At 41.3% G+C, this 23,904-nt stretch overlaps 2 protein-coding genes across 18 annotated transcripts in view; both read right to left on the bottom strand.

Annotated features, from left to right (window-relative positions):
• Nucleotides 1–1,824: 1,824 nt before the first annotated feature.
• Nucleotides 1,825–14,567, bottom strand: tmem269 (transmembrane protein 269). Of its 5 annotated transcripts, XM_049016681.1 has the most exons (8): nucleotides 10,144–11,160; nucleotides 8,860–8,914; nucleotides 7,415–7,472; nucleotides 5,284–5,431; nucleotides 5,021–5,118; nucleotides 3,828–3,971; nucleotides 3,428–3,628; nucleotides 1,825–3,094 (listed from the first exon to the last, which is right to left on the bottom strand). In XM_049016681.1, exons 4-8 carry the CDS (start codon nucleotides 5,316–5,318, stop codon nucleotides 2,985–2,987), a joined length of 588 nt encoding a protein of 195 aa, XP_048872638.1. In that variant the 5' UTR covers nucleotides 5,319–5,431; nucleotides 7,415–7,472; nucleotides 8,860–8,914; nucleotides 10,144–11,160; the 3' UTR covers nucleotides 1,825–2,984. The 5 variants fall into 5 exon arrangements, with proteins under 5 accessions (XP_048872638.1, XP_048872635.1, XP_048872637.1 ...); XM_049016678.1 differs by lacking the exons at nucleotides 7,415–7,472; nucleotides 10,144–11,160 and adding an exon at nucleotides 14,418–14,567; XM_049016680.1 differs by lacking the exon at nucleotides 10,144–11,160 and adding an exon at nucleotides 14,418–14,551 and having other exon boundaries at nucleotides 7,415–8,914.
• Nucleotides 14,568–15,756: 1,189 nt separating this feature from the next.
• Nucleotides 15,757–23,904, bottom strand: part of hspg2 (heparan sulfate proteoglycan 2) — a 114,984-nt gene continuing 106,836 nt past the window's right edge. For 10 of the 13 annotated variants that reach the window (XM_049016656.1, XM_049016658.1, XM_049016655.1 and 7 more), the window contains 9 exons: nucleotides 23,717–23,839; nucleotides 23,118–23,174; nucleotides 21,667–21,742; nucleotides 21,228–21,306; nucleotides 20,708–20,749; nucleotides 19,561–19,631; nucleotides 19,053–19,136; nucleotides 18,482–18,585; nucleotides 15,757–18,094 (listed from right to left, as the gene is read on the bottom strand). In XM_049016656.1, the coding sequence (XP_048872613.1) occupies nucleotides 17,922–18,094; nucleotides 18,482–18,585; nucleotides 19,053–19,136; nucleotides 19,561–19,631; nucleotides 20,708–20,749; nucleotides 21,228–21,306; nucleotides 21,667–21,742; nucleotides 23,118–23,174; nucleotides 23,717–23,839 (809 nt within the window). In that variant the 3' untranslated portion in view covers nucleotides 15,757–17,921. The remainder of the gene's footprint in view (nucleotides 18,095–18,481; nucleotides 18,586–19,052; nucleotides 19,137–19,560; nucleotides 19,632–20,707; nucleotides 20,750–21,227; nucleotides 21,307–21,666; nucleotides 21,743–23,117; nucleotides 23,175–23,716; nucleotides 23,840–23,904) is intronic. The other 3 variants (XM_049016657.1, XM_049016666.1, XM_049016659.1) reach the window with 2 other exon arrangements.

Here is a 23,904-nt window from a genome sequence, read left to right as displayed (position 1 = left end):
ACGACTTATGAAAAATATTTTGGTATTTCTTAAATCTTGCCATCATAGAAATCCAGGGAAAGGCATTTATACTCAGAAATCCCCCCAATTAAGCTTTAACTGACAAATTTGGAAAACGTTTCTTGTTAAACAAGTAATAACAATAAAAGGACAAGTAATAACATTAAAATGCCCTCGCAGCTCAAACACTGGTTATCAGTAAAACATTGGTATAAGTACCAGTTGTACATTTAAAAAAAACCTATTTGTTTGCCAACAAGAAGGAAAATCAGTTAATGTTAATGACAGCGACATAGTGGTGCAGTGGTTAGCCTCCCACCTCTGGGTCCCGGGTTCGAGTCTCCGCCTGGGTCATATGTGTGTGGAGTTTGCATGTTCTCCCCATGTCGTCGTGGGGTTTCCTCCGGGTACTCCGGTTTCCCCCCACAGACCAAAAACAAGCTGAGCTAATTGGAGTTGCTAAATTGCCCGTAGGAGTCCATGTGTGAGAGTGTGCCCTGTGATGGGCTGGCCCCCCATCCAGGGTTGTTCCCTGCCTCGTGCCCATTGCTTCTGGGATAGGCTCCGGACCCCCCGTGACCCAGTAGGATAAGCGGTTTGGAAAATGGATGAATGGGTTTAATCCTGCCTCTAGCTTTATGCTCTTTGTTGGTTTTCCTTCAGCAGACTGACTTAAAGTTAGTTCTTCTGGTAAGTTTTAATTACCCATAGTTAGCAGTTGCGTGTCTTGCGATCCAGAGTGTTGTCTTGAGCTTCCTGGCCTGGGTTGCATGTGTGTGGAGTTTGCATGTTCTCCCCATGTTGTCAGGTGGTTTCCTCCAGGGGTCTCCGATTTCCCCCCACAGTCCAAAAACTGTGCTGAGGCTAATTGGAGTTGCATGTGTGAGTGAATGGTGTGTGAGTGTGCCCTGCGATGGGCTGGCCCCCCATCCTAGGTTGTTCCCTGCCTCGTGCCCATTGCTTCTGGGATACCCCCCGCGACCCAGTAAGATAAGCGGTTTGGAAAATGGATGGATGGATGGTTAATGACACTAAATGGTCATATGAAAATGTAAATGCAGCTCCTTAAAACAGGGACTAAGCAGCATTTATTCTTAGAAAGCTGAAGGACTAAAACTATCGTTGGATTTCCTGTACAGAAAGGGGCCTTCCATTAGACAGCAATGAGGCGTCAGTTATATTCCATCTCACACATTATAATGTGGATTTGGTACTGCTGCTCTGTCGGTGTATTAATGTCACAAGCTAACTTACATGACATGCTAACTTAAGTAATCATACTAAGTTGGATGAGGTCTCGCTTTAATCTGAAATCTTTATTTGTCAGCACAAAAAGAGGTGCTTGATGGATGTCTCCTTAATCCTCTGGAGTCGACGGCATCGTCGGCGATGCCGCGAATCTTTCTCGTGTTTATCAGTTCATGACTCGCTGAAATCTTACTGTAGAATCATGAAAAAAACGTTGAATAAATCTGTAATCTGTCTTTTCAAAATGTCCATTGTCAGAAGTATTAAAGTTTTTAAAATTAGGTTAAATCGGCAAAAAATGTAACCATGTCACCTTACTTTGTTTTACCTGCATCGGGGACGTGTAGTGCCGCCCTCACCTGAAGATCTATATTCGCATTCTAAATAGCCGCATTTCTGCGTATTCAAATCGCAATCGCATGGTAATTTGATGAACAACGAAATAGTGAAACACGATCCAGATACATCTCCATCGGCGTCATAAAAGGGGAGGGGGATGTGGCCAGGTGTGAATGGCTCATACATGCACATGAGAGCTTCTACATCTTCAATGGAAGGAGACCAGAAATAGTGACATGAGTTTGGTTTTTCTTATTTATTTATCCAACTGAACGTTGCAACTACACCATTTAGTCACCTTCATGTAGCCAAGACTTTGGTGATCAGACATCTGGGATCAAAACAAACTGCCACCATTGCTTACTATGTACTTTTATAATGTTTCTGCAAGTGTTCCAAACTACATTTTGGAATGTCTATACTTTTTGATTTCAAATTACAGACTTCACATAAATCTAACATATATACAAAGTACACTAAGATTAAGATGAGTTTAATGCCAAAACAAATACATACGAAATAATTTATTTGCCATGAATTAAGTTTATGATACTGAATGAAATGTGTGACCATGCCCCAGTCAGTGAAAGCATGTTCCCTACCCCTAGATCCCAGAGGGTTAATCAGTGAAGATAAAATATATTATAAAAGTCCATCGTCTTTTAGTTACTGGAGCATCTTTTTAAATGTACACAAATCCCAAATCAACAAAAGTATAATACACATTTTGTAACATTAGTAAGGTGCGCAATATTTCCGGCAATAAAAAGAAAGTATTCAGCAGCATCTCATGTGCCCTAGAACAATCTAATACTTTCATAGAATTTGTTAAGTCTATGTTTAGCCAAAAAGAACCAACCTGCAAAAGGACCAACCTGATTTGTTACTTTGGGGGGGGGGGGGTATTCCATACTGATCATGCCAAGCACTAAAATCTGACTGGACGTTTACATGCTTTATGTCCTGCATTTAAGATCTTATCATATTGGGGAAAAAAATGGAAAAAAAAGATCTGCTTGGTTCTCAGAACAATATTGCTACTGCATGTAGAAAAAAAGAGATTCATTAAGGAGACACATTATTTAACAATCATAAGATACAAAGCTGGAGATTTCCTTCGTTTTTGGGCTAAACGATTACATTTTCATTTAACAAAGCAAAACAAAAAAAGAACATTAGAAGAACTATATCTACCCATCCAGTAAAAATCAAGAAAAACATCATTTTCAGAAGGTATATTGTGTCACTTCAATACAACCAGTGGGCTTTAAGTTTGTTTTATGTCTGTTTGTAGTTGTAACGGAAATCGGCAACAGCAGGTACAAGGTCTGTAGTAACTCAGGCCGACATTCTCCTGGCCTGATAGCTCAGCATTTGGGTCCAGGCCTCACCTTTTGTCACACCTTACAGCTCCACAGTGTCGTCGGAAACAGAATATAAGACACTGACCACAGCAGGTAGTAAACACTTGCGGAAGGGAAAGAGGAACAGAACACCATTGCCACTCCTAAAATGGGTAGAGAGAAAAGAAATTAATTATCCGCAAAAACCCTAAGCAAAGCATCTAGTTCTCGTTGCACCTGCCAATATGTTATGAGCCTCACTTGTATATCACTTTGGACAAAAGTGCCTGCCAGATAAAGAAAATGCATCTGTTGATACCTCATACGTGATTCCTCCGAAGAGCAATATTTTACATTTTTTATGACATGCCTAATAAGCTTGGCATGTGCAGCCAACATTTAGCCCACTAATCCTATAACTTTCCAAGGCGGCTGTGCAGAATTACTCCTACTCTCACGTACAAGTTGCCTACAGGTTTGGTGTGTTTGCTTTTTACCTCCAGCATAGACCACCTTCTTCCAGGCCTGGGACTCCAGGATCCTGTCATGGGGGTAGAAGGTCTGGCTGACCATAAAGACGATCATGGCCACGGCAGTGACCCGCAGCACCATCACGTTGCCCCCCCACAGCAGGCAGGTGCAGGACAGGATAGCAGAAGAGTAGATGCAGGGGAGGCCACGGTACATGAACGGAATCCCTGTGCAACAAAAGCCACGTGAATCTGACAGCAGTCAAAGGAAGCCATCTTGACCTGTGAGGGATCAATGCCAGAACAAAAAACGAATTTCCTCAATGTTCCAAGTCACTAATAATGGCCAGCAAAGCACCTGCCATCATAGGCTTTCCTGGGAATGTACCATTCGGGCCATAAAGGAACCCGGCGTGGTCTGGCTTACCGCTGGAGAAGAAGCAGAGGCGAACGAACACCGACAGTACATAACACATGCAGAGGATGTTGTCCATCAAGTCGTGCGTCCTCAGCAGCAAGGCCGTGGCGATGCCGAACGTGGTAAAATCGGCAAAGTCATCCAGCTTGGCACCTAAACTCCCCCCGCCAGGCCAAAATGGAAACCGAGACGCTGTACTTTGTGACTTCACTAGCTCACACAGGCCAATGTGCACCATATAACATGCACCAGGACCAAAACAACAACAACGTTTAAACACTTTTGAAGATTATCTTAATTTGAGAATACGAAAGCTGAAAAGCAGTATGACGAAATGTGAAATGTGACACTTGCTGTGCCTTAGTTCCAGCTCCCCGCTTCTGATAAGTATGAACCCACACTGGCTGAGCTGAGGGCCCGTAGTGGAAATTTCCCTCAGAGCTTAACCATAAACAACAGTCACCATGCCAGTATCCCTTTATCCCACCCCTGGGGGCCTGCTTTGGCAAACTCGAAATGTGTGCTGATCCCGGTCTGTGGCTGGTCAAAGGGGCCGAATTCCAACACTCAGGGTCAAAGATTTAAGCAATTTCAGATATTCGAGGCACCATAAGCACTGGGATCACTGAGATAAAGAGTAACTGATCCTTTCCAGTGATCCCTGTTGATCGGAAAGAGATCCTTCATTGGTCAAAAACGCGAGGGACTGATTTATGTGTTTTTGGGGTGCGCGGGGGGGGGGGGGGGGGGGGGGGGGGTTGTTGGGATGGGGCACAAAACAGTAGTATGCAAGTGCATGCAGAAAACTAACACTGGAAATACAATGGCTGGGGAAAAGGCCCAGCAAGGGCGGATGTATTTGTGACGCCCAATTGGTCGACAAAGAACAGACGACCATTCACACACAAACACAGCAAATGAAATAGCATCAGCGCTACCAGTTTCTTAAATATTCAGATCATCTCAGCTTCACACTGAACTCAAACAAGGGCACTTTACCATGCTTGCAAATAATGTTGTGCAAAGTCCCCATTAAAATATAAACTCTCTTTCACTTTATGCAGGCTCCTTGACGCCACTCCCGTAAAAAATGTACCTTGGCCACAACACAGCTTTCCCTCTCTTTGTCAGCCATGACAGCTCGGCTAGAGGGCTGACTGAAACGTTCCCCTGGTCCTGGCAGCAAAACACACCCCGCTCACCTAGTGCTGAGCAGGCATCCAGTCGCCTAGCAACTGCTCCGTCGGCCAAGTCCAGCAGATAACCAATCAGAACCAGCCAGCATGCAGCATATTGGTGGCTGGAAGATGAAAGGAAAAACAAACAAATAAGGAATTTGTGCTACCTGAAGACACAATTAATATTTTCCTTCACAGAGACTCCAAAGCAACTTCATGGAGGCTTTAAACCTTATAGTCAAGCTTCTAGCAGGCCGGCACTACATTCCCTGCTCCGCCCTGCTCACCCGTTGAGGCTACAGAGGATGGAGCTCATTCCCATGACCAAGTTGGTCACAGACAGGGTATTGGCAGCATTCTTCCGGACAAACTCCTTCAGCTGGACTCGGCCGGCCTGCTCGATCAGGGAGACTTCCTTAGCGCGCTGGAAGAGATCTGAGACCAAATGAAGATAAGCCAGTCACAAACAGCGGCATCCAGGGGTGATCGAGGAAAACTGAACCATGACTAAACAAGCCTTTGCTAGATGAGCTGAGCGCTCAGAGCAGAAGAGAAAAAACAAGATTTTAAAGTATAACGAATAAAAGAAAAGAGGACAAGGAGAATAAACCTCATAAACTCCAGCCTACTCCAAACTCATTATGACCATTAACGCAGGACCAGTTACAGGCCGTCGTGCCGAGGGAACGTCCCTGCCACTGTACACAAGCCCCTAAACAGCATGGGTGTCCCGAATTTTCTACGACGCGTCCATAAACGTGCACTTCAAAGATTGTCTACGCATATTAATATTTCTATAATTATACACAATGTGGAAAATGTATATAGAGTAAAATATGCATTTTTGTGTATGTGTATATATTTATATATATACACACACACACATGAGTAAATGTGGAACAGAGGGATTTAAAAAGTGCAGTTAAAAATGAAAACCAATAACAAGAAAAATGGCCAGACTTACCAACAGTTTAGCATTTTGGACATCCACCCTCTGAAAGACTTTAAAATAATTTTTCTTTAAAGTAAACATTTTAATAAATAAGCATATTGCATTTGAATACCATTAGCTGTCTTAAGGTCTAGCATTTATAATTACAAATTTTTAAAACTCTTACCTCAAACAAAAAAAAGAACAATTTCAGACAAATCTGAAAACTGAGGCCAAGTTAACAAAAACATTATATGAAACTTACTTTACTTAGGAATAGATTATCCAGCATGACATCAATAAACCCTCACACTGAGAAACTATGTTCTTAAAGTTCAGACATGTTGGTAATGGACAGAAGGCGAATTGCTCAACTACAGAAACCGCCTCTCAGGATTTTCATTATTTCTTATGGCTGTGTGTATGTTTTAAATCAAATTCGACAAACTTAAGGCATTGTAGCATTAAATGGTATGTTTATGGCATATCTTATGACATCTCCTCATTCATAGAATTCAAGTGATTCATTGCTTAAGAACCTATTGACCTATTCCCATCTACAAGTCCCACTGGGCCTTGAAATGAGGGAAGGCTTTCTAATGAACTGGGACAAAGAGGCTTTAGTCCTGGCACAATTTCGAAGGCTGGAAACTGTAAGCAAAGATTTTTGGGGGGGAGGGGTGGTTTAAAGATTGCCTTGGAAAGTCTCTAGTTGACAAAACTGCTCCAGCAAGTCGAATGACCTTTTCTGAATGCTTGTCTTTTAAACCCTTAAGACTAATGGTAGCGCACCTTGAGTTGATAATCCATTTATGACCAGTGTGAAAAACGAACAAAAAAAATCTCAGTTGAGAAACCCAATACCAACGTCAGATCCACGAAAATATTAGCATCCGTGGAAATAGTGCATTATGCAAGCCTCAAATAATCTGTGAAATGCTAAATAAGTACCTTAAGTACACAAGATTCACTGTCCCTCTAATTTCTGATGATAGATAAAAATTAAATGAAGATAACCCCCCCCAAAGCCGTAATAACAGATGAAACCAATGTTAACCACCAGGAAACAAACCTTGAGTTCAATCTCTTACATACCTAGAAGGAAACTAACAGAATACTCATTCAGTAATCATACCTAATGAGTAATCATATAGAACACTAAATGATCAAATACCATTCCTGAGAAAAGTAGTACTTTCAAAGGCACATAAAAGTGACCAAACATCCTATCCTTTGTTTTGATGGTATAAGCATTTTAAAAAATAAAGCGTTTGACGAAATCAAGGTTGGCAAGTGAACTGGAGGAATCAAGGTAAAATTTGAAAAATACCCCAAGCGCACAGACCAAAGGTGAATCCAAAGAACCGTATTTAAAACCAGCTGGACACAGATGTCAATAGGTATGTTTCTAGTCCAGAAACCCATGTAGCTTGGGTGTACCTACTGTGACATCTATGCATTAGAAAGATTTAAATTCAGGTTCCTACTATTGCACCCTGAACTTCACGCGATTCCATAGCCAGTCGAGTTCAAGAGACTCTTCATCTGAAAGAAAACATCAAATGAGACACAAGCCAACAGTACAATCCTTGGCTTTACATAGCAAGTCTGCATATATCTTGCAAAGTTCTTGCACCACCAATACAGTTTCATAAAAAAGGGAGCTGAACCTGTATGTTTATAGAGCTGTTATGCAGAATAATTTGTTAAAGGACAACAATATTTTTTTCTTCATCTCAAAGATAGATTTAATGTTTCCAAGCATATTTTTTTTGTAAATAAATGTACAAAAAAATGTACAGAAAACAAACATTTTATTTTCACAAGTCTGTAAAGCAACAGGATATATTTTGATGCAAAAAAAAAGAATTCAAGGCATTTCCTGAGACCTCAACCAACTATTTCAAAACATATTTCCAATAAAGTTTGGTGGCAGGAAGGCCAACAAAATCGGTTTACTGGAAAAACAAAAGCCTGCAATGACAAACATTCATGAATGCCTTACAGTACTGTCAAAGCATCCAAGGCCTGGCACACTGAACAGATCATGGATCTTCAGCCTCGGGGCTATTTCAATAATGAAATAAAGCAAAGTCCTCTAGTAGTCATCAGCAAATCAGTCATCGAGGGGTGAGTTTGGCTATTGCACTTTGTGTGGACAGAAAACTGCATTCATTTGCATATTAATAACATTCATTTAAAGTTAATAGTTAAAACGTTGTGGCAGTTGGGTGGCATAAAAACAGCCTTAAGCCATCAGCATCAAAAGCATTATGGATGGTTTCTATTTTAGGAATGATTAATGAAATATTTGGGCACTGAATTCTGCATATTAAGTTACTTGTTAACATGTCTGGAGCAAAAACAAGACAGTCAGAGAAGGGAATTAAAGAATAATTTTACTAAACTATTTCATATTCTTTATACATTTCAATATCTAAATTCAGAAAATAGGCAACAGAAACCATGATTTTAGATAAGAAGCCTGCAACAGACTCATGTGCTTGTTATAACACTAGCAGATTAACCCAAGAAATATATCAGGTAAAAGTCAATATCTTTAGCTAGCATGGATTCTTAGTAGAACTGATCTATTAACAGCTAAAGAATTTTTTTTTTGCCACTGGGGTTGCAGGAGGAGCTGTCTTAAACACATGCTACCATCTGAACACATGGACCCTGAGCCCACGTGTGCTTGTAACCAACCAACCAACCTTGACTCCACATAAGGAGTCAAGAAACTCCAATCTGGCAAAGCCAGAAAGATGTGAGGCTGTCACTGAATGCCAGTGGCTAATTAGAGATATAATTTATATCGCTAAACTGAATTAGGCTTTAACCCTGTGACTGACCCCATAGCTGGGACACATCATTTTAAGCAGATTGCCTGGAATAAAATGTGATATCACAGCCACATTCAGAAAAGACTTACCAGAGAGGGGCATCAGCATGAACATGGTCACGTCTGTGTCTTTTTGGCTCTGCGTCTGAAAACAAGTTCATTATATTTTCCAACAAATATTAAGAAGATGGTGAAAGCGATGAAAGCCGGACTTCACCTGCCTTTCCTTCACATGACAGGACACCTTTGCAGTGACCTCACAAAGATGAGGAAACTCTCTTCCGCCCTTTGGCCACACACAAAACGACTAGGCTGTTTTTTCCCCCCACTTTTATTCTGCTGCCCTAAACCATCCATATCTCAGCACCTGCCATCTCCTTCACCAGCCCCCCAGAGAAGCAGAAAAAAAAACTTTCGTCAATTAAATGAAATTTACATTATAAACATTACTGTAGCACGGGGAATCTGACAGCTAACTATGTAGCTCGCTTCTGTTTCACTAGAAAAGCAGTGAAAACTAGTATAAATAACTAATTTGCAAGAATATATTTCTTCTCTTTTTCACTCCTAATCAAATGACGCGCTAGGCGTTCGCCTATGTCGCCGATAGTACGGGCTGGCCGTGTATTTCACTGATTTATTCTGGAGTTATTAAGAGCCTTTTAAACAATTAATGTACCGGGTCAAAGCATAACTCTACATTGCACGATTATTTTAGCATCATCATTATTTCCTTTTTCGTAATATACCGGTAAGCTCTGACTTTAGGGGCGCGATATAACGTAACTGTTGCTGCTTTTTTTGTGTCACATAATCAATCTGATGTTTACCGTTATAACCCTCCAACTGTTAAAGTAAAGAGATATTACAACTTTCCGTGCGGAAACAACCAAGGAGCTATAAATCTTATATAAACAGGCTTCTGCAGTGATAAAACGCTCGTAATCATGACAGCTTAACCGGGCGGTATAAGAATACAACAGAACAAAGTAATACCCGCTTTATTGTTTTATAAAAAGGTATTTAAGAGTAAAACAATGCAATACTGAAATTACAAACAAGTCGTTACGGTTAAATGGCATGGCTTTCGATTCAAAAACAAAATAACTGTATCACTTGTAAAATGTTATTTTATATTTCGCTGAAAATGCTGCGTTGCCTGCTATGGAAAGCAACACTGAAATCGTACATGACAGTCTAACAGACATCAAAAGCGACATTGAAGCCCAGGACGATCAACCATAACAATCCCTCTCTTCAGGTCCGCAAGGCCACCTATAGCTAAAATGCATACAGACGAATACAATGACATAGTTGGTAATATGAGTCATTTTAATGTGACGGAGTGTAAAAAATTTAATTCCCAAGACTTACCTTCAAGGATTTTGCAATGAAACAAGAATGAAGCAATTAATATGTTAGTCTAACACTTGTGGTATACGGTCGGGAGAAAATGCCTCTTAAATAAATTCTTTTGCAATAAATACTCCACAGACTCTGGGACTGTCTTAGTAACAGTATTATACTTTGCTGTACTTCCCTTTTAAAGCCTAAATTAAATTCTCTGGAATATTCCAGCGGAAATGACGCCTAATTCGCATCCTTCTAGCAATTTCGAACGGGAGATAACTGCGATGTGAGCGACGTAAATTGCGTGCTACGAAATTATGTGAAATAAGAAATAAGCCGCAACAAGCTTGTGAAAAGGCAATAACGGTAAATTGCGCAGTGACGGGTGTGCGGGCACACAAATATGTAAGAGGGCTGTTAATGCACCTTAATGAGCTGTAATATGCAAATACGCGCACTGGATTAGCATAAAGGGTCATGCGGCGCTGCCGTCGGTATTTGGTAGGAAAAAGGAAGTGCGACAGCTATTTTTTAGAAACACACATGCGTCTATTTTTCTTGGAATATTCTAGACTAATTCTTTTGGAACGTGAAACTTGTTTGAATTAGGTATTAGTAGCTCTTGTCAGCGAATTAAATACAAACCTTTTAACCTGTCCTAATGCCATTTCAGACCTGTCGCTAACGTCGTCCATATTTCATAGTTCTATTGGAGCTAATAATAGGGACCCAAAATGAGATTAAAACCAATTAAGGATATTAGGACCATGAGTAACAAGGTGCGGTATCAGGGCTGCCACCGGTCACGCATCTGGCACCCGGGCTTTCAGCACAGTTACGGCAAATCTACATTATTACGTTATAAATCTAAAATTAGCCGCATTAAATGCGTTGGAGTAGACCGCAAACCTTACAGACTATTTACAAAGTGATAAAACTGTCACAGACTTGAATTGAAAATCTCGCTCCAGCCATCTGACCAAAGCTGGCAACCCTGCAGTAATCTGTCCCAGGAAAAAAAATGTTGGTTTTGTGTTTGCTAAAGTTTGGAACATTTACATTTCTACAAATCTAATTTAGTAAATAATTTAAATGGTATACTGTAGGAAGAGTCACTTACACTTAAGCCCTTCGTGTATCACAAGCTGCAAAGAGTGCGCAAAATTATCCCAAATTATGGACTCCCAAATAAAAATAGTCTTTTTAACATTAATTGCGTACGCTATATTTAGTGGGATTTTCCTTTACGTTCCGTTTTAAAACTTTTTTTTCTTAAGATTTCAAATCGCTGTGATACTTCCAGATCGTCACCCCGTTATCTGACCGATGTTCCTGTGATCGTCCTCCTGCAAAGGGATGCGCGTGACGTCACGGCAGGCGGAGGTCACTGCGCTCACACCCACTGAGTGGCTCCCAGCATCCTAGTTCTTTGTACTTTCTTATATCCTTAAAATGATGTTGAATAACGACTTACGGCCGTTCGGAACGTATCTCGTTCGTGAGTAGAGGAGCGTCTGTATATAAAATAATATCAATATGAGTATAAATGCAACAGAGGGTACACAATGTGATGTTTTGAATTCCCGTAATATTGCGTAATTTATTCAAATTGTCAGCTGTGCTAACAAAGTCTTCACCAGGCTGATTGTGCTGAAATTCAGCACTGGGGGTTATTTTGCCTTAGTGGCGGGAAAACAAATTCCACACATGAAATCATTTCATTGTGTGGCTAATCCCAAATTTTCAAAGAATTTACCCCCCCATGGTTGTATCATTCTGTCTGTAGACCCTATATTATGCCGTGCACAGATCATGCAAAATGTCTGGCATTTCAGTCCATGGGGCTTATCTGCGAAGGCCTGTGTTGTCTTTTTGGTGACGTACAATGAGGGAGGCTGAGATTATTCATCCTCTCATCAGGTGTCACTTACCTGATTTTGTCAGGACCCGAAGCCCTCGAAGGATACCTGGCCACTAGCTTGAGATCACTGTGACCAGAGTACAAGGTGAAAAACCTCAAAGTGTGCAGAGACAGATGTTCCTGACTCGGGAAAGTTAGGAGTCAGAGAACATTGTTATGGGTTTTTTCTCCACCATAGTGAACAAAGGACATTTTCAGTGAAATGAGAAAGGGATGTGCTTTCAAGCTGAACTAGGTAAACTATATACATTTCGGTATCAGGGTGCCATTAACGCACAACAAGCAAAAATGATACTGAGCATTTGCATATGTTCTTTGGTCAGCTCACAGAACCTAAGAAGAGATGCAGGAGGGACCTTCTAAAACTTACTGTGATGGTCGTTTTGGAGTTTTTTGGAATTTTGCAGTGGCAGGCTTCTCATTTCTGCTAATATCGATTAGCTTAGCTTTGGTTCCCTCACCCGCTTTGGTAAAGAGACCGGTGACATTTCGTCTTGTGACTCTTCTCTTGGGTGCCGGCCTGAGTGGAGCTGAGACCTTCCTTCTCATCTGCTGAGTTTGATGGACAACCTGAATGACTTAAATAAAATAACCAGCTGTGAAGTTTGCCGTGTTTATCTATTTGGTTATGAATGAGCCTTTCACAAAAGGGTCAGGGAAAAGAGACGTCATTTGCTATACATATATAAAATTCAGAATCCTTTGCCGGGGATTGGGTTCATCTCTTCAGCCCAGCTAAGGAGAGAGTAAGGAATCTGGCTCAGATGGAACCAGCCTTAATGTGCTGAGAGTCTGTGGGGATCAGCAGAGCTTTCTTATGACTTATTCAATCTGTCCTCATAACTACAAAAGGTCCCCCAAAAGCTCCTGCATTGTCCTAGTGCCTGAGAATGGAAGTGGCAGAACCTCCAATGACTTCAAACGTAAATAACTGGTTCTAAAACATCTCACACCCAGTGTTGAGAACTTCCTCGACCCACTCCTGCATGCTTACTTGTTCTACAAATGCTCTGTCTACTACGCAGAGACAATCAATATTGTTAGGGTGCTCTTCCTTATTTCTTGCAGTGCATGTAAAGCCACCTAGCCCAATCTGCTGGGAGAGAAGCTCAGAAGGATGCAGGTGGATGACGACTTGATTGCCTGCAATCATCTGCAGGCCTCAGTTTGTCCGATCTACCTCACATCTGATGTGGTAGTGAAGAACACCGGAGAACCCTGAGATACAGTACAGTGTCCTGAAAATTTCACAGCAGATGATCAATAATTATCTCAATCTTGCCATGACTGGCGTTAAACAGTTTGGGTCTTGCAAGTTTTAACAGCTGTGGTACTAGTCTAGTCAAAGGCTTTTTCTGCATAGGCTGGGAGAAAGCTTCTGTGGTTCCTGTCAGCAGTCCTGGAGGTCTCACGGCTGCTGTTTTGGTAGGCCCAAGTCCACCCAAAATAATCTGCAGTCCATCACAAAGTACAAATGCACCATACAACAAAACAAATACCGTTTTAGTGTACCAGCCGCCTACACGTTTTTAGAATCTAACAATGAAGTCCTTACATCATTCACTGCTTTGGCACACGCTGTTACAAAGAAATCCAAATATGACATCATGGTTGGAAAGACAACGCCCCCACCCTCAAAGAGCTGAGATAAAGGCACCTTTATCAGCCCAGGCACACAGTCTAAGGGGACAGACAAGCGCTTGGCTGATGCTATAGTGTTACATATTAAAGGCTTCATTCTTGATGTGACCTGTTGTGGCAATGATCACGTGATTTATTAATCATTAAAAATAACATGGAAAAAATATGTAGAAGTACCAGGGTCCAATGCCTGTGTGCACTGCTTCAACCCCACAGTAAAAAGGACTTGTGTTTGGTGAATTAATGTATTCAAATTAATATTTTGTTCTGTAATGTACCGGCATTTTGTCGATGGTGTTCCCTGCCTCGTGCTTTCTGCTTCCTGGGATAGGTGCTAAGATCACTTCTATCATTTACTGGATAAGTTGATGGGAAAGGGATGGATGAAATAATGTTTTGAATGACATGCTGACTCTTTTCTCTTTGTCATTTTAAGTCTTGAACAAGATTTCAATATGGGTCACGAGTCAAGCTGAAGTGCAGCCGGCAAAGAAACCCCAGAAAGGAGAACCTCAAGCAACAGAAAATACAAGGTTAGATAACTGCCGAATCATTAGCTAGCGACACCACGCGGCAAAATCAGGTATGGCTGCTTGAAGACATGAAATGAAACTGCACTTACATCGGCTAATTCATAGGTGGCGACAAATCCACAAGCACGAGAGGAGCGCGGCTTTTACGTTAGTAAATATTATTTTTGGTGCATTAGAATAATGTAGGGCGACGCGGTGCTCACCTGGGTTCATGCCTCCGCAGGGGTTCCATGAGTGTAGAGTCTGCATGTTCTCCCAGTGTCATTGTGAGGTTTCCTCCAGGTACTCTGGTCCCTCCCGGTCCAAAAACATGCTGAGGGTAACTGGAGTTGCCAAATCGCTCATAAGTTTCCTGTGTGAGTGAATGTTGTGCGTGAGTGTGTGCTGCGATGGGCGGCCCTCCCATCCAGGGTTGTTCCCTGCCTTGCGTCCGTAGCCTCCGGGACAGGCACTGGACCCCCCCCCCCCCCCCCCCCCGCCCCACAACCCTGAATAGGACAAGTGGTTTTAGAAAATGCATGGATGGACCGAATAATATATTGTGAATTAGATTTTGGCGCTGAGTATATTGGCTTGGGAACTACCACTCAAATTTGCAATGAGCACAGATGCAGTTAAAATGTGTGGTTGAGAGAGAGGAGAGTCCGGAATCAGTTTGTTCAGGGATCAATGGCATTGGCCCTGAAACAGACACAGCTGGGCTTATTGTATCAGGAACAAACTCCAGCACCACATCCACTCTCTTTTGTCTATTGTTTTCTTCAGTGTCTTATTACTGATCCCTAAAATAGTAATGAATATTATATAATTTAAACGTGAAATGATGAAGTAATAAACACAATTTCAACAAAAAGAATGTCAGAAATAAACACGACCGACAAAACTATAAATAGCACATGAAATGTTTAATTAAGAAACATGGGGGTTCAGTAAGTCCTTCACACAATGGGCAATGGTACAGATATTAGCAATAGTTATTATTGACCGGTCATTCACCATCTTCTTTAATTAGTCTTATTGCAAAAACTGCATGATATATATATTTTTATATTATAGTTTTAGCTTTTTCTCCAAAATCAACATGTAAACAAAACATTTTCGAATGGCAGAAAGGCCAGAGTGGCAGTGTCCCCCTTTAAAAGATTTTTTTTTATATATATATATATATATATATATATATATACACACACTTTTTTTACACTTTTGTGAATTTGACTCACACATTTATTTTGGGTTATTATGGAGAATGCGCAATCCCTTGAATGATTAATTTGTTAAATTATATTACTCACGCAGGAAATGAATAGTTCCTCAGCTTGACCATGCACATGTCATATTGTGCCGCTGCACAAGAGATGTGACGAGTCAAAGCAGACTTTATATGCTTATATTCTATATGTATGGTAGGAAAAAAAATGTGAATTCACATTGTAGTGTAATAAGTCATGAATATTTCAGCAAGTGAAACTAAAGATATCTGCATTATTGCGTGCTGTGATGTATTACAGGAACTGTGACATACGAGGACATTTCAGCAAGATCAAAAGTGAACAGAACATCATGTTTAATAAGAAAGACATCTGAAAAATAACATGACTGTTGAGGTTACTATATAAAAAGGTTAATTCTCCATTCAAAGTTGGGATCTTCCAGTCAGTTACTATTCCACAGCATGACTTTGGATGGATGGAGGGACAGTAGGCAAAAATCATTTAGGGAACTTTGATTAATTCAGTTTTGTTTTCTATGAGAAGAACAGGGAGGGAAGCGATTATGCATTTAATACCCAAAGACAAAAAAGGGGAAACTCAGTCATTCCGACAACAGCAGAATCAGCCCAGAAAATGGCAATAAAGTCAAATAAATAAAAAATGACATACGTTTGTTTTGATGGTGCTTGTTTATTTATTTTAAACAATGTAAAGCTTTTAAAAGTGACAAGTAGGTGATACTCTGAAGTGAACTGCCACGTGGTTCACTCATGTTGGCGAGCATGCTCGAGGGAGCCCCTGGTGGTCTTTCGTGAAACTGTCGCCCTACGCCACGTCTAGCTGCTACGTAAAGATCTTTCTTTTGTTCAGCCCTATCCAGTGTGTTAACACAGTCAATGCTGTGTCATCTAAGGACCCTGTCCTATCATACTGAATCTAAGGCAAGGCTAGGGGCCTTTTCAGGGGCCCTAGGCTAGGCTTTACTCGGGAGCCCCCCACCCACCCACCAAGAAAACTGATGACCGTGACACTTTCTCTGCAGTGCAAGTAATTAGGCTAAATTACTAAAACCAGCACTGATAATGTCTCTGAATGAGAATGACGTCTTTCCTGAGGCAGCTCTGCAGTATTCCTCCGGTGGTGTGGGCAGAGAAATGCCCGTGGGACAACATATATTACGACAAAAGACTTTCTGCTAACTTAAGAGACAGAGTGGTGATCAGTGGTGGGATGGGAGGCTAAAAAAATGTATAAACAAGGCACTTCTATCACTTAAAAAATTGGACAAATACAATGGTCTGGACTATGGGTTTACCTGACTAGCAGATAGGTATCATGATTGTAACTGAACACAGATGAGTGGCCTTTTAAGTATTTTTAGGTTGTACATAAAATTAACTAGGTAAAAAAAAATTGCTACATAACTATTCAGTTCACCTCACATCTAAGCATTTGAGATCCACTCAATTCCATAAGATTTCAGCGATTACAAGGAGCTGGACAGAAGCCCATCAAACAGCCGAATAATATCGATATTCAGTTGATGATAAATGGTTGGGGAAACCATCCAATGTCTTGTGCAAAGACAACAGAAGTGGTGACTATACAGGGAGAGAACTTTTATAGTTAAAAACTTTGGTGATTGAAAACAGTCTTAGCACAGCTTTTACACAGTGCTAAAAACGACCACATGATGATTCTTTTATCCCGATAATTAGCACCATTTTTCCGAACCTGGCTGCTTTCCGGAAAAAAAAAGCACAATAGCTTGATGTGCATGGAAGGCAGATGATTTCCCAGAAGAAACAAGATAATTGAGCGCAACGAAAAGCACAGCCTTATTCACGTCGTCTTCGGCATCGTTTCTTCACCTGAGCTGTGTCTTGATACTGCTTTTGAGCCGTGACCTTTGACCCCCGCGTGTAACAAAGCTTTGAGCATGCTCGCCCAAATGGTCTCCGGAAAGAAAAGCAGAGAAATAATAAACAGAGGAGGCCTAAACATTTTCAAGTATTAACACAACTTGGCCACCGAGCCTCGGACACACAGTATTAGAACCCAGAATACACTCTAGGAGCAAGTTATGGTTAGTTTGCATCCCCCCTCCCCCCACAAAAATATATATGTATATAAATAATATTCAGTGCTGTTAAATCTCCCAACTCCACATGGATCCATCACAAAAGGTCTATCTTTGTTTTCGTTTCATGGCTAAAAGTTAACTGAGTATGTAAACTGAAGCTGAACTTGATCTTTTGCTTAATAGTCCTTCACTGGTGATATAACACTGAGGGAGATTTTTGTGAAGACTTGTTAATATTTTGCGTTTTTCTTTTTTTTTTTTTTTTGCTTTAATGCAACACAGAGAAAAGACAATCCTTTTGTTTTTGTGATTTTGTTTTCTTTTTTTTGGGTAGCAGCAAAGCACCATATTTGTGTTTGTATATGTATATGAATGGTATTTGTTTTCCCTCCAAAGTCAATGGGCTCTGCTGCCTACGATGAGCACCGCTCAACACTGATGCCCTCTCCACTGTGGGCCAGTATGTCGATGGGTTGCAACTGCCTGTCCCAGGGTAAGGTATTCGCCAGGACCAAGTTCCTTATGCAGCCTGTGATCCCAGTGGAGAACTTTCCTCCTGTAAGTGCCACCATGTCTGGAGCACCACCTAGCAAAAACCAGAGAAACGTCACTCGCACATTTCTTAGCCTTAGGAGCCCGAGGGTGCCGATACACCGGGCAACTTTTTCAGCAATGTTGTTGGGCAATGTTGCCAACCAATGGTGCTTGGGCACTTTACCATTATGTTGGGCAACAAATTTCTATTTGAAAAACTTCGATTGGCAGTGGGCACGTTTTAGTGATCACCCTAGAGTTGCCCTTTTTCTCATCTAGTTGGCAGTTGCCCGGCAACATTGCTCAAAAAGCTGCCTTCTGTATCATCACCTATGGAGACCAAAAAACACCTTAGCTGAATGAAAGCAATTAAAAAAAAGAAAAGAAAACTATAATGCTGTTAAAGCTAAGCCATTTTTGGCCATCAGTGTGTCCTCACCAAGATAGATATCGCCTTTCGTGTTCACCATTACACTTTCGCCCCGTGACAATCCTCTGCTGATGGGTCCTCCATCAATCTGGATGTAGCCCTGTTTGCCAGTTCTGCCCAAATGGAAAACGATACAGGTATATAAATAATATAGTTGTATAAATAATACAGTCCCATATGCCATGGAACAGTCACAGCTCAGTTCGGAAAGTATCATCAATCTATGCTGATTTATTGACTAATAAAAAGATCAGACATGCTCAAATGACATATTACATAAATAAAGTGTTATATTTAAAAGATATATGCAGCAGGTTTGAAAATAGTTTCATTACATTTTTTCTCACTGAAAGTGATATCTTTACAGGAAGTACACATAAACCACACCAACACTAAAACTCTTTCCACAAATTAGTCCAGCTCTATTTTATGGCCATTATAATTATGTATGAAAACAGATCATTTGGTTTTTGTATTGTTTTTTTGACCCCCTTGTCTGCATGGCTTGTACATGTGTGCCTTTAAGTATTTTAAAGCATATCCTGCTGAAATTCAGACACTGTTAGGGTTTGCGGTATACCTCACGGCTCTAATCATGCGCCAGTCGGCATTGTTAATTGGCTCTCTGGAAGTAATCCTGGCCTCCCCACTTCCCAGCTGGTAGCTGTGAACAGGAGAAAAACCACACAACTGCTCTGAGTACAGACCTCATACGGAAACACAAACGTGTAGAAACTGTTCATGGCAAGAATATGAAAAACAAACGTTTTCTGCAGGCATTAATAAATGGCAACGTCACATATTGCAGTTGGGGGGGGGGGATTCATAGACTCACTGACCACATTGTTAGGTACACCTTCATAGTACCAAATAAAGTAGTTAAACAGATGTACCTAATTAAGTGGCCAGTGAGTATGAGTGTCTGCATTGGTTATCCTTGTCCCATTCTAAATTTAAATTCCTTCATGGGATATGTGTATATACCATTTAACAAATAAAAATAAGCAGATGTGCACAATAGCTACAGTACATGCTATTTTATAGGCAAGAGGCAATAGGAACATTCTGCACGTTTCCAAAGACTATACCTGAAGACAAGGTGTCCGTTTTGTAAACCAAGACTAATGAAGTCTTTGCCTTTTCCCTGATCTCCGAGTTCCTGGGGATTAAATCCATTGTAAGTATTTGCAAATTTATTAAGAGCACAAATATGTCAACTGTATAAAAAACATGAAATGTTTTGTCTTATTTCAGTCTAGAAGCAATTTGTGGCAATTGTGACTGGATCTGCCCCATTATGCAGAAATGCAATAATCGATAGAGCTCTTGAAAACAGGGGCAGCGACAACCACACATAACGATCAGCAATAATTTAGCCATATTATAAACAGTTGTTACATCAAAACACAGCTGGTTGTTTTGCCTGAGGTCAATCAAGCCAGTACCTAACATATAAACTAAGTATATGTCAAGTAATAAACACATTGTTCAAAATGTCATCATCAAGGCCATACTTAAACAGGAAATGGTACCGGCATTTTAATTTGGTGATCAGTGGTCATTGTTGACACACCACAGCACACAGTACACAACAACGAAATGTGTCCTCTGCATTTAACCCATATGTGACATAACAGGGGGCAGCTAATTTAGCGCCCGGGGAGCAGGGCTTGGGGGGGGTGGGGTACCTTGCTCAGGGTACATCAGTGGTGCCTTGCTGGTCAGGGATTGAAATTTTTCAATTACAAGGGCACTTCCCTAACCATTAAGCCACCACTGCCAATTATAATGAGCAATTACCTTTTTTTTAATGATAATTTCTATTGATCTATTATGTACTACGGTATGTATGGGCAAATGTGCATGTGTTGCGAAATTAGTTATAACAAACATTTTCTTTGCATATTTTCTGTGGGAGGGACCTGAATCAGGCCACCAAGCAAGCGTGTCCCTGCAAAGTCATAAGTGTGACGCAAACAAAAGCAGTATTAAATAAAGAAGAGAAAATGTGTTAACAAGATGAGTAAGTGACACTGTGAGACTGGTTTTTAAATTACTCTGAGCAGAATGAATATAATAACAGCATCGCAGCTACCTTGAAGGCAAGGCTGCTTGGAACAAGGAACACATTTCATGTTTCAAAACATGCCGTCTACATTGCAGCTCTAAACATTCCTCCCCCCTGCCCCCCCCAAAGCATGAGGATGGGGAGCCTGCATCAGAGGGAGGGAATACCTTTCGATTAGCATGCAGCTTAGGCAAAGCGCTGTTCTGCTCCTGGGAAAGAGGGAAGGTGCATTAGTGCATCAAAGCCGATCCAGGCAACATGCGACTAGGGCAAACGGTGGGATCAAAGTGTCGCATGCAAGACTGCGGCTTCAACATGCTAAGCAGATCTGAATTTCGAGAGAACATCATATATCGTAGTATATGAGTAATTCTACTCTACAACAAAACATTCAAAAACAGAATACATTTTTTCCAATAAAAGAATCATTCTCTGCAGCAATGGTTTATTATTATTATTATTATTATTATTGTTAATAACAACAAGCATAATAATATTACCGTTGTTGTTTTATAAAGGTAAAAAAGCTGTGAACTTATATACAAATTATATTATGGCAAGATTTGCAAAGATGCTGAGGGCAATTGGTCTGTATGTTTGCAAGCAAGGTACAATGAAAGGCGCTAAAGGTGGCGTGATGCTGATGCCCCCTAGGTTCACTGCATTCCCCTGAGCCCATAGACCTACCACTCCCTGCCACAGTATCAGGCCTTCTGAGGAAGCTGTCCGGATCTCCAGCTCAATGACCTCAGGGGCATCGAGAGAGCTGAAACAAAAGAAATGGTGAATAACCCCGATGGAGGACAATGCTGATTACAGAGGCTGTCATTTAAAGGGAGAGTCCTTTCCCAGACTCAGTGAAACCTGCAGGAATTCTGCAGTGTTGCTGAAACTGATCATATTACGTCCGTGAGCAACTGTGTATCCATCCACTCACCAATTTACCATTCTGCTTATTTAGTTTATCTTGTGAAATCGAAAATAGCAAAAGTCAAAAGTGCGCTAGCAAATCACAGCCAAAGATCTTTATTCTGATTGACATAATCCTACAGGAAAATGAAAATCTCATTCTCAAAGTTGGTGATAGGTGTGAGATGAATGTAATGTGTTTTAATCAGTGCCTTACCTTCGTGGGAAGACTGACTTAGGTAGTGCCAGGTACCCATTGTCATGGAAATAGGCTGCATATTCAGCAGGGGAATCTGTAAAAGGGACACAGAAAGCACTGACTCTACTCCCATGTCGATCTGCTGCTACTTTCCGTACTCAGAGTAATTAGACCAGGGCTGCTTTGTATTGCGCTCCTTTAAGTTCTCCTGAGAGCACAGAAAAAAGACGGATATATATGCGTACATACAGTAGAACCTTGGAACTCAAACTCCTCTTAACTCAGGCATTGAACAGGTCTGTCAAATTTTTTTTTTGACTTGTACTTCAACCTAAATCTCGGAACTTGACCGGTCTTGGTAAAACTCGTATGGGTCGAGACGTGTTCAACTTCACCAATTTGGACCTCAAACGGGTCAGTCGAGAAAAATATATCCACAAATCAAATGAAAAGTTGGAACATGACAAACTAAAACAGAACTGCTAAAACTTTCAGTAGGATAAGCGGTTAAGAAAATGGATGGATGGATGGATCATTTGGGGGTCTGGAACAGATTAAATTTACATTTGAATTAACATTTACATTTAAATTTACATTATTTCTTAGGGGAATTTTGACTTGAACCTCGAGCCAAATCACAACTCAGCCAGTCCTCTGGAAAGAATTAAGTTCCAAGGTACCACTGTATAATTATAATATATGTTCATATGAAGCATGTCAGTGTAGCACAAATTATTATTTTTGCAATTAATTCTGTACAGAAAATATTGTGAAATGTTGGTTAAATTTTACATAGAAAAATAAAATCACTTTGTGAGAATCTCCGAATTCAATGGTTGGACATCAAGTCTCCAAAGATACAAAAGGTTCCACAAATGTATATTAACAAATGTGTTAATAGTAAAAGAAGGACTTTTTTGACAGTGTACATGCATACATGAAGGAATACCTGAAGGGATCCGAGAATCACATGGACGCTGCAGATTCAACTACACTCTTTAAAATACGTTTTAGTGGTTTAGTCGGTCAGAGCATCATAATGCATATCAACAATTCACTTTCCAATGACACTGACAATGGAGAATGACAGTCGATTTTCTTTTATTTTCTCAAGCAGACAGTTTCAAAGACGACAAAGGGATGACATGTTGGGGTGAGTTGTTATGTCACAGATCTGAGGTGCGGTCCGGGGGGGGAGGGGGGGGTTTGAAAGGGGAATTCTACATTTTGCCGGTTTGGAAGAGACTGAACTGTCCGGATAATAAATCGGTGTCCACCACAATGGGACACCCCTCTATATCTGTTATGTAGAATTCCCCATTTCCGTGCAAATCCACGACGAAAGACAAGGACTCCCAAGTACAGATAAATAGGGTGCCGACTGACGGCGGTTAGGCAGGCAGGTGACTTATTCTCAACATTCCTCCCGTTAATCAAGGGGTGTCAAGCTCAACGACAGGATACTGTACCATTCCCCCCGCTACCCTCCAAATCCCACATGGCATCGGGGAAGCTCAGAGACTGTCCTGTGTGTGTGGAATATATCGGTTAAAGCGAACGGGAGAGACATTATGTCATCACGTCAGTGATCGATCGGGATGCCGCACAGGTTAAGTTGACAGCATGCACCGGGGCGTCTGCGCAGGCCTGACGCGCATAATTCCACAGGCCGAGACAAAATTACCTTTACTAAGCCTACAAGACACGCAACCCATCCTACTTGGGCCCTCTCCTGGGACACCCTTGGGCCTAGGACACCTCCCTCAGTTGCACCCTCCCCCCCCCCCCCCACAAAATGGTGGGCCTCCATCTGCAGACCTCATGCACAACCCACCACCAGGCACAACCCTTCCTCCAAGGCACGCGTCTCTGTCACTTTCTGTGTTTTCCCATATCCAAGAAAACATCGACTACAACAGCTGACTGTCCGTTTCCCTTTTATTTACTTTGTTTTCCTGCACAATTTTCATTCTCTGACATTTACTGAGTAAGGATCGTTATGATGAGCGTTAGTGCCAGGGAGTTCCCACTCTGGTGGTGGAGGCTCAGAGGGCGGGGTAATACTCACTCATTTCACAGAAGAGGCCGGTGAAACCAGAGGGGCACGCACAGCGATTGGCGAGGCAACGGCCCCCATTCTGGCACTCAGAGTTGTGTTGACATGTATCTTTGACCACCTCGCAGAGCTCGCCTGCAAGGATGGGGAGGTGAATCAAGGCAGACAATGTGCTTTGAGAATTTCTTTTACGCTAATTT

Source organism: Brienomyrus brachyistius, chromosome 6 (genome assembly GCF_023856365.1).
Source record: "Brienomyrus brachyistius isolate T26 chromosome 6, BBRACH_0.4, whole genome shotgun sequence".
NCBI classification, from domain to species: domain Eukaryota; kingdom Metazoa; phylum Chordata; class Actinopteri; order Osteoglossiformes; family Mormyridae; genus Brienomyrus; species Brienomyrus brachyistius.
The sequence above is the reverse complement of the archived record's forward strand: the minus strand, read 5'-3'. Positions and strand labels throughout refer to the sequence as shown.